The sequence below is a fragment of the Ananas comosus genome, linkage group 1 (assembly GCF_001540865.1).
Source record: "Ananas comosus cultivar F153 linkage group 1, ASM154086v1, whole genome shotgun sequence".
Lineage (NCBI taxonomy): Eukaryota > Viridiplantae > Streptophyta > Magnoliopsida > Poales > Bromeliaceae > Ananas > Ananas comosus.
This window is the reverse complement of record NC_033621.1, coordinates 15,380,303-15,390,682: the sequence shown is the minus strand read 5'-3', so window position 1 is coordinate 15,390,682 and position 10,380 is coordinate 15,380,303. Positions and strand designations below refer to the sequence as shown.

General features: G+C 45.2%; 1 protein-coding gene and 2 long non-coding RNA genes across 5 annotated transcripts; all 3 read left to right on the top strand.

Annotated features, from left to right (window-relative positions):
* On the top strand, positions 242-1,659 carry LOC109711264. 2 transcript variants are annotated; one of them, XR_002216559.1, is made up of 4 exons: positions 242-735; positions 995-1,061; positions 1,159-1,227; positions 1,347-1,659. It is a non-coding gene; the product is annotated as an uncharacterized LOC109711264 (long non-coding RNA). The 2 variants fall into 2 exon arrangements; XR_002216560.1 differs by having other exon boundaries at positions 992-1,061.
* LOC109718198 lies at positions 3,063-4,542 on the top strand. The gene is made up of 3 exons (XM_020244322.1): positions 3,063-3,084; positions 3,194-4,312; positions 4,510-4,542. The coding sequence occupies exons 2-3, from the start codon at positions 3,200-3,202 to the stop codon at positions 4,540-4,542; spliced, it is 1,146 nt and encodes a 381-aa protein (XP_020099911.1). The 5' UTR covers positions 3,063-3,084; positions 3,194-3,199.
* Positions 8,258-10,380, top strand: LOC109711248. 2 transcript variants are annotated; one of them, XR_002216550.1, is made up of 5 exons: positions 8,258-8,613; positions 8,870-8,939; positions 9,036-9,103; positions 9,224-9,283; positions 10,341-10,380. It is a non-coding gene; the product is annotated as an uncharacterized LOC109711248 (long non-coding RNA). The 2 variants fall into 2 exon arrangements; XR_002216549.1 differs by having other exon boundaries at positions 8,260-8,613; positions 8,873-8,939.

Genomic DNA, 10,380 nt, shown 5'->3' with positions numbered 1-10,380 from the left:
CTAGAGCTGTATTTCGGCTCTGCGTGCCAGACTCCTGAGTCATCTTTTGCGCCTCATGGGAGAAAAGTATCACCGTGACCACCTCCACGCTTATGGTCTCCTCGCCATAAAATAATATGGTTACCAGATGCTCATATGCTGTTGGTAACGAAAATAATAAAATCAATGCCTTATCCTCGTTATCCAGATTGACTCCGATGCTAGTCAACTAGTGTAATACACTGGACTTTCGCAAATTGCGGAGTTCGAGTATGTGGAATGGTGCGTGGATCACTCCTACATGTTCTAAAAGGTTAGAACAAGTTTTTGGATAAGTTCGAGGATGCTTGGAATGTTAAAAGTGAGGATTGCATCAAACTGGCGAAAATCAGCCTTTTTCTGCTTGCTGTACCGGTACAGCCATCACCTTGTACCGGTACAAGCTGGCAGATTCGTGGCAGCTTGGGTATTTTGGTAATTTCACATTGGATACCTACCTATTTGATCCCAGCACGGCTCTGGGACTTCAGTGGAGTATGCAAGAGTTCTGGGAAAGCTTCTCTTCCCTTCTTCTCTCTCTCTCTCTAGGGTTTTTCTCTCTCTACGTCGATTTCGCCGATTTCGCTCGTTTTCGTCGCCGCGTGCGTTCTTCGCTATTTGCGAGCGTCGCAGGGCCTACGTGGACGTGTGAGGGAGTATTTTGGAGGGTCTTTCGCAGCTCTGAACCAGCAGGTCACTGGTTGGAAGCTTGAGAAGGTAATCGACTCACTTTCGCCGTTATCGACGTTTTATTCGTCGATTTGAGTAATGATTTCGGGTTTTTGCTTCTAGCTGCTTTAGTCTGAGATTTAAGCAATTAAAGTTGGATTAATTAGCTGTGAATTAACCTCCTTAGACCAGGGTTAAGCTACTTTGAAGCTTAATGGAGATATTTAGCCATTTATGAAGCTATTTTGGAACGAAATGCTATTGTTTGAGCGAACTAATGCAAATTGGGGATTTTCCTTCGCAGCAGGTCTTCGAGCTTCGTTGAGCTGAATTTGTACCCTTAGAAGCTGGTTAGGAAGCTGCTCTAACCTAGGGTAAGCTAGAACTTCAGTTAGAAAACTGAAATCGCAAGTTTCCGGCTATATTTATTAATAGTCAATGATTTTGACGCCGTTTTGATATTGTTCGCAGCGAGAAGGTATTTGACCCTTGGATCGCCTTCGTTTGGCATTGGAGGGCCTTCCGGAAGCTTAACGTGAGGTAATGAACTAAGCCAAAGCATGGAATTAAGCTTCCACTTTGTATCTATTAGGAATTTTGCCGAAATTGGAATTGTAAGTAATCGGCTCGGTGCGGTTTTGTTACCTTGTTTTCAGTAGGTTTGGGACTTTGTTGAGCTGATCCTTGGGACATCTTGTGGCTGATTTAAGCTTAGTACGAGGTAGGTCGGACCTAACCAGAGCAAGTGAAGCTCCCCTATGTTCTATATGTATTATAGAAGTGGTCTAGCCTATGCTTATATGATTAATAGGGACTTGAAATGCGTCACCTTAATGTTAGCTTATTTGAAATGGAATCTCTATTAAGTAGAGAACATACATGCATAAAGTATTCATGTTTATGCTGACTAGTTGATATGTTTCTAGTATGTTCCTAGACACTAGAGAACAATGATGTTCTTATGACATTCTCTGAACTCTAAAGTAGAGGACAATGACATGCTTTATGCCTCCATGATAGTGGAAAGATTCTAATGCCATATGTAAATTAGCATTACTCCTGTATGCTTACTAAACTAGTGGATTCTAGTTGTTGTTAATATTTGTTATACTGAAATGTCGATCAAAGGATCGAGAACGAGAATATTGTGAACTAAAACATGATAATTGAGACATGTTGGACTGTGGACCTTGCTTGCTTGCCATCGTGCTCATTCGCACACGCTTGTGAGGGTAGCTCCCTACAAGCCGGCACTCCGGAGTTGGCCTACGCGACAGTTGCTCGCCCGTGCGGGATTGGGTGCCGAAGTGGATTGCCGTGGGGAGTGTATACTACCACGGGGCCATTAGGCGCGGCGCAAGCTGGACTACCTTGAGTAGATCCCTGTGAATGAAAGGAAAGTGCTAAAGGAAATTGGACAGTAATGAATGATTACCAGTTACAGTGTACAGTAGTTACTTACACACTTATGCTATGTTTATGCTTATAGTAGTAGCCATGCTTCTATCATTCAGTTGATTCATTACTGTTGATGCTATGATCACATGTTGTTTACATGTTCATTATTTGTTAACATTGGCTTATGAATTGTTAGCATTGAAAATATATCATGCAAATTACTGCTTTTATTTCCATTCTGTACATCTTGAGCCTAGTGGTGTAATTCGCCGAGGCTGGCGGCTTACCCACTGGGAACTATTGTTAATAGTTCTCACGCCCTTTTGGTGGTTGTTTTTACAGAGCCTGTTACAGGAGAGGCTAGGGATCGTGGCAAGGGAGTCGCGCCTAGCTAGGGACTACTAGGAGCGTGCTAGTCGATCACCTTGCTACTCGGGCTACGGCCGAGGGTGATGTCCATATATATATAGAGAGACCACCATTGTATCTATTCTTTTTGTACACCCGTGATGTATATTTACTTTCGGGGTTGAGATTATAGTAGTGTTACTTCTCCTTTTTGCTGAGATCATGGTTTGTATACACTTTGTATTTTGACTCGGATTGGATACTCGTTGTATATCGACTTGTACTTTGCTCTGATATCAGGATAGGACTCTCTTGTTTTACTTCCTATCGACTTGCTTCTCGTAGACGCCTTATATACTGCAGGTGTATGGCGGGTCTGTGCACGTGCCGGATATGCTTCCGCTGGTACCCGGGCGTGACAGATTATAGTGGTATCAGAGCCTAGGGTTGAGTCTTAGTAGACCTTGCAAACCTTAGGCTGGTTGGACTATAAGGATAGGCTCGTGAGAGACGATGTCTAGTCGAGGTTGTTGTTAGCGAAAGTACTTTGATTGGGTACTTATAAACTCCGAATAGTAGGAGTTTGATCGGGATGTGCAAGTACTAACTTTGCAGAGGGTCACGTTGGCGGCCGACAACGTGACATCGGAAGTTAGTAGGCGTTACATTTCATTACTTTCGCTTGATTAGCTGGTTTATATCCTCAATGAGGGTTCAGTAGTATAGGGTTTATTGACCTATGTTTGTTTTTGTGTTGCAGTTCAAGATGCCTACGACTCGTTCTGGAACCGCCGGGGCGGCTGAGGCGGCCGCTGCGGAAGAGGTAGAGACTTCCGTCACGTCGGGGTCCAGTGAGCTCCATGAGTTGCAGGATCAGCTTGCGACGTTGACAGAGTTGGTTACTCAGCAGGCCGCGGCAGCACGACAGCAGATGGACGCTGCGCGTCGGCAGGAGGACAGGATGAAGAGGTTAGAGGATCTATTACTGCGGCAGACGACCGATAGAGAGATTCCAGGTTCTGTACCTCCGGATTCTGTACCTATAGTACCAGAGAGGGGCACCACAGTGAGAGCACAGTCACCGGTACCCGATACACCCCCAGTAGCTCCGAGGGCAGAGACCCGACAGGAGACAGTAGTACCACCACCAGTACCTGTAGCAGCAGCTGGGACAGTGTTACCCGAGATGGTGGGGGTTGAGGAGCGAGAGCGGATGATGGAACGACTGAATGAATTCCGTCGCTGCAACCCTCGTGTCTTTGATGGGGAGAAAGCAGATCATTGGGTGGTTGAAAAATGGTTAATGCATATGGAGAAACTATTCTATGACACTTTTGTTGAGGAGCGGTACCGAGTTTGGTTTGCGACACACCACCTTGATGGCGAGGCTTACAGGTGGTGGGTGGACATCCGGGAGGATCCCCGTGCTGATTTGTCTGCTATCACGTGGAACAGGTTCAAGGAGTTGTTGTTGACTACCTATTTTCCACAGAGTGTGAAGAGGCAGATGGAAAGGGATCTGAGGAACTTGAGACAGGGGGACAGGACAGTGGCTGAGTACGAGCGAGAGTTCTCTCGATTACTGCACTGTGTTCCTTTTGTAGTCCGAGACGATGAGGACAAGGCTCGTATTTTTGAGGTGGGTTTGCGACCTGCGATCTTCAGATTGGTCCAGGCGTCAAACCTCTCCACTTACCGGGACGTCGTGAACCGGGCTTTGATTGTTGAGAAGGGGGCAGAAATCATGAAGGAAAGAGATGTTGTGGATCGAAGCAAAGGCAAGAGACCAGCAGCTGAGAGCAGTGGTCAGCAGGCCTTCAGGAGACCGCCAAAGTATCCGAGGGGACAGTCAGGACAGTCGAGGGGTCGAGGATCTTCAGCACCCCGTGGAGCACCCGAGCGTCGACGACCGCCGCGTTGTGTTATCTGTGGTGGGCCTCACGTACCGCCACAGTGTCCACAGCGTGGGGGCAGGTGCTTTCTTTGCGGCCAGGAGGGCCACTTTCGTTCAGAGTGCCCGAGAGGTTCTTTGCCTGCACCCTCGTCAGCTTCTGCACCTGCATCTTCAGCTCCGAGCCAGGGCACCCCGACAGCGCCTTATCAGTCTAGGCGACCACCAGGACAGCGGCAGTCGGAGAGTTCGCAGCAGGGTTCGAGTGGGCGGATGTATGCCGCCCAGACCGAGGGCGCCGCAGCAGCACAGGAGGTCGTAGCAGGTATTATTATGCTTTATGATATTCGTGTTCGTGCATTATTTGATACTGGTGCTTCGCATTCTTTTATTGATCGGCAGTTCGCCGAGTTGCATAGCATTCCTTTAGCACCTACTTTGCATCTGGGACGAGTGATTGTACCTGACCATACCCTAGATGTTCGTGAGTTTTGCCCTCGCTGCCCAGTTAGGGTAGGCGACTGGATTATGCCAGTGGATTTATTGGCACTACACAAACTAGGTGAGTTTGATGTAGTATTGGGTATGGATTGGTTGACACAGTATTATGCCACCATAGATTGCACGAACAGAACGGTGACCTTTAGGGAACCGGGTCAACAGGAGTTTGTTTATAAAGGGTGTCAGAGTTCATTGTTCGCAATGACTATTAGCTCTTCGCGAGCCCGACAGTTGATACGGAGAGGGTGTGTAGCCTATCTGGCTAGCATCTCTGTGAGTGGTGGTGAAGCCATCAAGATTGATGATATCCCAGTTGTGCGGGAATTCGGGGATGTGTTTCCAGCTGAGTTGCCGGGCATGCCACCTGATAGGGAAGTGGAGTTTGTGATTGATCTTGTCCCTGGGACAACTCCTATTTCTAAAGCACCCTATAGAATGGCACCCGCTGAGTTAAAAGAGCTGAAGGCACAATTACAAGATCTTTTAGACAAAGGATTTATTCGACCGAGTGTATCGCCTTGGGGAGCACCGGTGTTATTTGTCAAGAAGAAAGATGGATCTCTTCGATTGTGCGTGGATTATCGAGAAATCAACAAAGTCACAATCAAGAATAAATATCCATTGCCCAGAATTGATGACTTATTCGATCAGCTGCAAGGATCGAAAGTATACTCCAAGATTGATTTGCAATCTGGTTATCATCAGCTTAAGATCAAGCCTGAAGATGTTTCTAAGACCGCTTTTAGAACACGGTATGGGCATTATGAATTTACAGTTATGCCATTTGGACTGACTAATGCCCCAGCAGCGTTTATGGATTTAATGAACCGTGTCTTTAAGCCCTATTTGGATAGATTCGTAGTAGTGTTTATTGACGATATCTTGATCTATTCTCGAAGTGACAAAGAGCATGAAGACCATTTGAGAGTGGTGTTGCAAGTACTTCGAGAAAAGAAACTGTTTGCAAAGTTAAAGAAATGCGAATTTTGGCTTCGAGAAGTGGCATTTCTGGGCCATGTGATTTCAGAAACTGGGATAGCTGTGGATCCAAAGAAGATTGAAGCGATTAAAGATTGGCCTAGGCCGACCAGTGTCACAGAAATTCGGAGTTTCCTTGGTTTGGCGGGATACTACCGAAGATTTGTAGAGGGATTTGCAAAGATGTCTACTCCTCTCACTCGACTCACACATAAAGGAGCTAAGTTTCTGTGGAACGAAGCCTGTGAAAGAAGCTTTCAAGAACTGAAGGAACGATTGACTACCGCCCCAATTCTGGCACTGCCTGTTACTGGAGTGGACTATGTGATTTACAGCGATGCGTCGTTGAATGGCTTAGGGTGTGTTCTAATGCAGAATGGCCAGGTGATTGCTTATGCATCACGCCAATTAAAGGATTATGAAAAGAACTACCCTACACATGATCTGGAGTTAGCAGCGGTGGTATTTGCCTTAAAGCTTTGGCGCCACTACCTCTACGGCGAGCGTTGCGAGGTTTACACCGATCATAAGAGCTTAAAGTATCTGTTTACTCAGAAGGAATTAAACTTGAGGCAACGTAGATGGTTGGAGTTGCTCAAGGATTATGATTTGACCATTCTCTATCATCCGGGAAAAGCTAATGTTGTAGCAGATGCTTTAAGTCGAAAATCGACGGAAAATTTGGCGATGTCGATAACAATGCAATCCCTGTTGGTAAAGGAAATGGAGCAATTAAATTTGGAAGTTGTAGCTCCTGATACGCCTTGGAGACTTATGTCATTAGTGGTGCGGCCTACCCTGATCGATCGAATTAAAGAAAAGCAAGCTCAAGATGAATCCCTGCAAAAGATTCGAGCAAAGATCACTGTTGATCCAATTGGCGATTTTCGAGTGGATGATCAGGGATTGCTAAAATTCGGTGATAGAATTTGTGTGCCTGCCAATCCAGATATTAAAGAAGAAATCTTGAAAGAAGCACACCGGGCGCCGTATACTGTACACCCTGGAAGTACAAAGATGTATAAAGATTTGAAGTTAACCTACTGGTGGCCTGGAATGAAAAAGGAAGTTGCAGACTTTGTAGCTAAGTGCTTAACATGTCAGCAAGTTAAAGCTGAACATCGACTTCCTGCGGGAAAACTTCAGAGTTTACCCATACCAGTGTGGAAGTGGGAGAGGATTACTATGGATTTTATCGTTGGATTACCTCGCTCACAAGCAGGTCACGATGCCATTTGGGTAATTGTGGATAGATTAACCAAATCTGCCCACTTTATCCCAATCCACACAACCTGGTCAGGGGAGAGACTCGCACAAGTGTACCTTGACGAAATTGTGCGATTACATGGAGTACCAGTCTCTATTGTTTCTGACCGAGATACCCGATTTGTTTCACATTTCTGGAGAAGTGTACAGGAGGCCTTGGGTACCCGATTGGATTTTAGTACTGCTTTCCACCCCCAGAGTGATGGGCAGTCTGAGCGTACCATCCAGACCCTTGAGGATATGTTGAGGGCCTGTGTGATTGACTACCAGGGCAGTTGGCCACAGTTCCTCCCGATGGCTGAATTTGCTTATAACAACAGTTATCACGCAAGTATTCAGATGGCACCGTTTGAAGCCCTGTATGGTAGAAAGTGTAGATCACCACTTCATTGGAGTGAAGTGGGTGAGAGGTTAGTGTTGGGTCCAGATGTACTGCAAGAAGCTGAAGCTAAAGTGCGACTTGCGCGAGAACGTCTACTGACAGCTCAAAGTCGACAAAAGAGTTATGCGGATAAACGTCGGCGAGAACTGGAATTTCAAGTCGGCGATCATGTATTTTTGAAGGTTTCACCGACGAAAGGAGTTAAAAGATTTGGCATTCGAGGAAAGTTAAGCCCTCGATTTATTGGACCCTACGAGGTGTTGGAGCGGATAGGCCCCGTAGCATATCGGCTTGCTTTGCCGCCGAACCTATCGGGAGTGCATAATGTGTTTCATGTGTCCACACTTCGGAACTATGTATTTGATCCAACACACATACTTGAGAGTGCTCCAGTGGATTTACAAGAAGATTTGAGCTTCGAGGAGCATCCAGTGAGGATACTAGCTCGAGAAGTGAAACGGCTTCGTAATCGCGAGATACCCTACGTGAAAATCCTTTGGAGCAATCACGAGGAACGGGAAGCCACTTGGGAACTGGAAAGTGCAATGCAAGAGCACTATCCCTATCTTTTCTCGACAGAATCTTGAGGTAAGTGATTTCAAGTTTCGCGGACGAAACTTCTTTTTAGGAGGGGTGAATGTAATACACTGAACTTTTGCAAATTGCGAAGTTCGAGTGTGTGGAATGGTGTGTGGGTCACTCCTACATGTTCTAAAAGGTTAGAACAAGTGTTGGGACAAGTTTGAGAGTGATTGGAATGCAAAAAATAAGAAAATGCATTGACCTGCGAAATCTCAGCATTTTTCTGCTTGCTGTACCGGTACAGCCATCACCTTGTACCGGTACAAGCTGGCAGATTCGTGGCAGCTTGGGTATTTTGGTAATTTCACATTGGATACCTACCTATTTGATCCCAGCACGGCTCTGGGACTTCAGTGGAGTATGCAAGAGTTCTGGGAAAGCTTCTCTTCCCTTCTTCTCTCTCTCTCTCTAGGGTTTTTCTCTCTCTACGTCGAGTTCGCCGATTTCGCTCGTTTTCGTCGCCGCGTGCGTTCTTCGCTATTTGTGAGCGTTGCAGCACCTTTGTGCACGTGTGAGGGAGTGTTTTGGAAGGCTCTTTGCTGTCCTGAACCAGTAGGGTGCTGGTTGGAGGCTTGAGAAGGTAAACGACTCGATTTTCTCCATTATCGACGTTCGAGTAGACGTTTATGTGTTGCTTTTGAGCTATTGCTTCTAGTTGCTTTAATCTGAGATTTCAGCAATTAAAATTGGATTATTTAGCTGTGAATTAACCTTCTTAGACCTGGAATAAGCTACTTTGAAGCTTAATTGGAATATTTAGCCATTTATGAAGCTATATTGGAACGAAATGCAAATTGTTACGCGAATTGATACAATTTAGAATTATTTCTTCGCAGCAGGTCTTCAAGCTTCGTTGAGCTGAATTTGTACCCTTAGAAGCTGGTTTGGAAGATATTCTAACCTGAGGTAAGCAGGAATTTCAGTTAGAAAACTGAATTTGCAAGATTCCGACTATATTTGCTATATATGTTGATATTGATGCCGTCTCGATGTTGTTCGCAGCGAGAGTGCGAACGAGCTTTGGATCGTCGTGAGCTGACTTGTGAGAGCTCTTGGAGGCGTCTCTTGAGGTATTACACTAGTCCCAAAACAGGGATTTAAAGAGTTACTTTGTACTAAGTGAAATTTAGGTCGAAATCGGACATTTCGGCCGTAGATTTAATCCGATCTTGACGTTCGTTTTTCTGCAGCATTGGGGCTTCGTTGAGCCGTTGTGGGACTTCTTGTGGATAATCGGAGCCTAGTACTAGGTGGGTCGGACCTAACCAGAGCAAGTGAAGCTCCTTTATGTTCTATATGTACTATAGAATTGATACAGTTGTATGTTTTTGTGATTGATACAGAATTTGAGACGAGTCACGATATTATAGTGTTGATATGTATACATATGATTGAATAGAACCTCTATGAAGTAGAGAGTACTCATGCATAAGTGTCTTTATGCCTATGTTTATGTTCATATTTAGTTAAGATAACTAATGGACATACTAAGGCTGCTTTAGTAGAGTAGAGAACAACGATATTCTCGTGACTTTGTAGAGAACCAGGACATTCTCTTGACTCTAACATAGGGAACTATGACATGCTCATGACTATGTTGATAGTGCCATACTAGTGGAAAGATTATAATGCTATGTGATTTAGCTTTACCCTTTAGCTTTTGTTACTATTTGTGTATTGATATTCCGATCAGAGGATCGAGGGTTCTGAACTTTGTATGTGAAAATATGAAAATTGAGACATGTGGATAATGGACTTTTCTTGCTTGCCATCGTGCTCATTCGCACACGCTTGTGAGGGTAGCTCCCTACAAGCCGGCACTCCGGAGTTGGCCTACGCGACAGTTGCTCGCCCGTGCGGGATTGGGTGCCGAAGTGGATTGCCGTGGGGAGTGTATACTACCACGGGGCCATTAGGCACGGCGCAAGCTGGACTACCTTGAGTAGATCCCTATGAATGAAAGGAAAGTGCTAAAGAAAATTGGACAGTAATGAATAATTACCAGTTACAGTGTACAGTAGTTACTTTCACACTTATGCTACGTTTATACTTATAGTAGTAGCCATGCTTCTATTATTCAGTTGATTCATTACTGTTGATGCTATGATCACATGTTGTTTACATGTTCATTATTTGTTAACATTGGCTTATGAAGTGTTAGCATTGACAATATATCATGCAAATTACTGCTTTTATTTCCATTCTGTACATCTTGAGCCTAGTGGTGTAATTCGCCGAGGCTGGCGGCTTACCCACTGGGAACTATTGTTAATAGTTCTCACGCCCTTTTGGTGGTTGTTTTTACAGAGCCTGTTACAGGAGAGGCTAGGGATCGTGGCAAGGGAGT

Coding starts and splice junctions, on each gene's coding strand:
- LOC109718198 (XM_020244322.1), top strand. CDS start 3,200: ATGCCTACGACTCGTTCTGGAACCGCCGGGGCGGCTGAGGCGGCCGCT. Junction 4,313..4,509: donor CGAGGGGTCGAGGATCTTCA/GCACCCCGTGGA, acceptor TTCAGCTCCGAG/CCAGGGCACCCCGACAGCGC.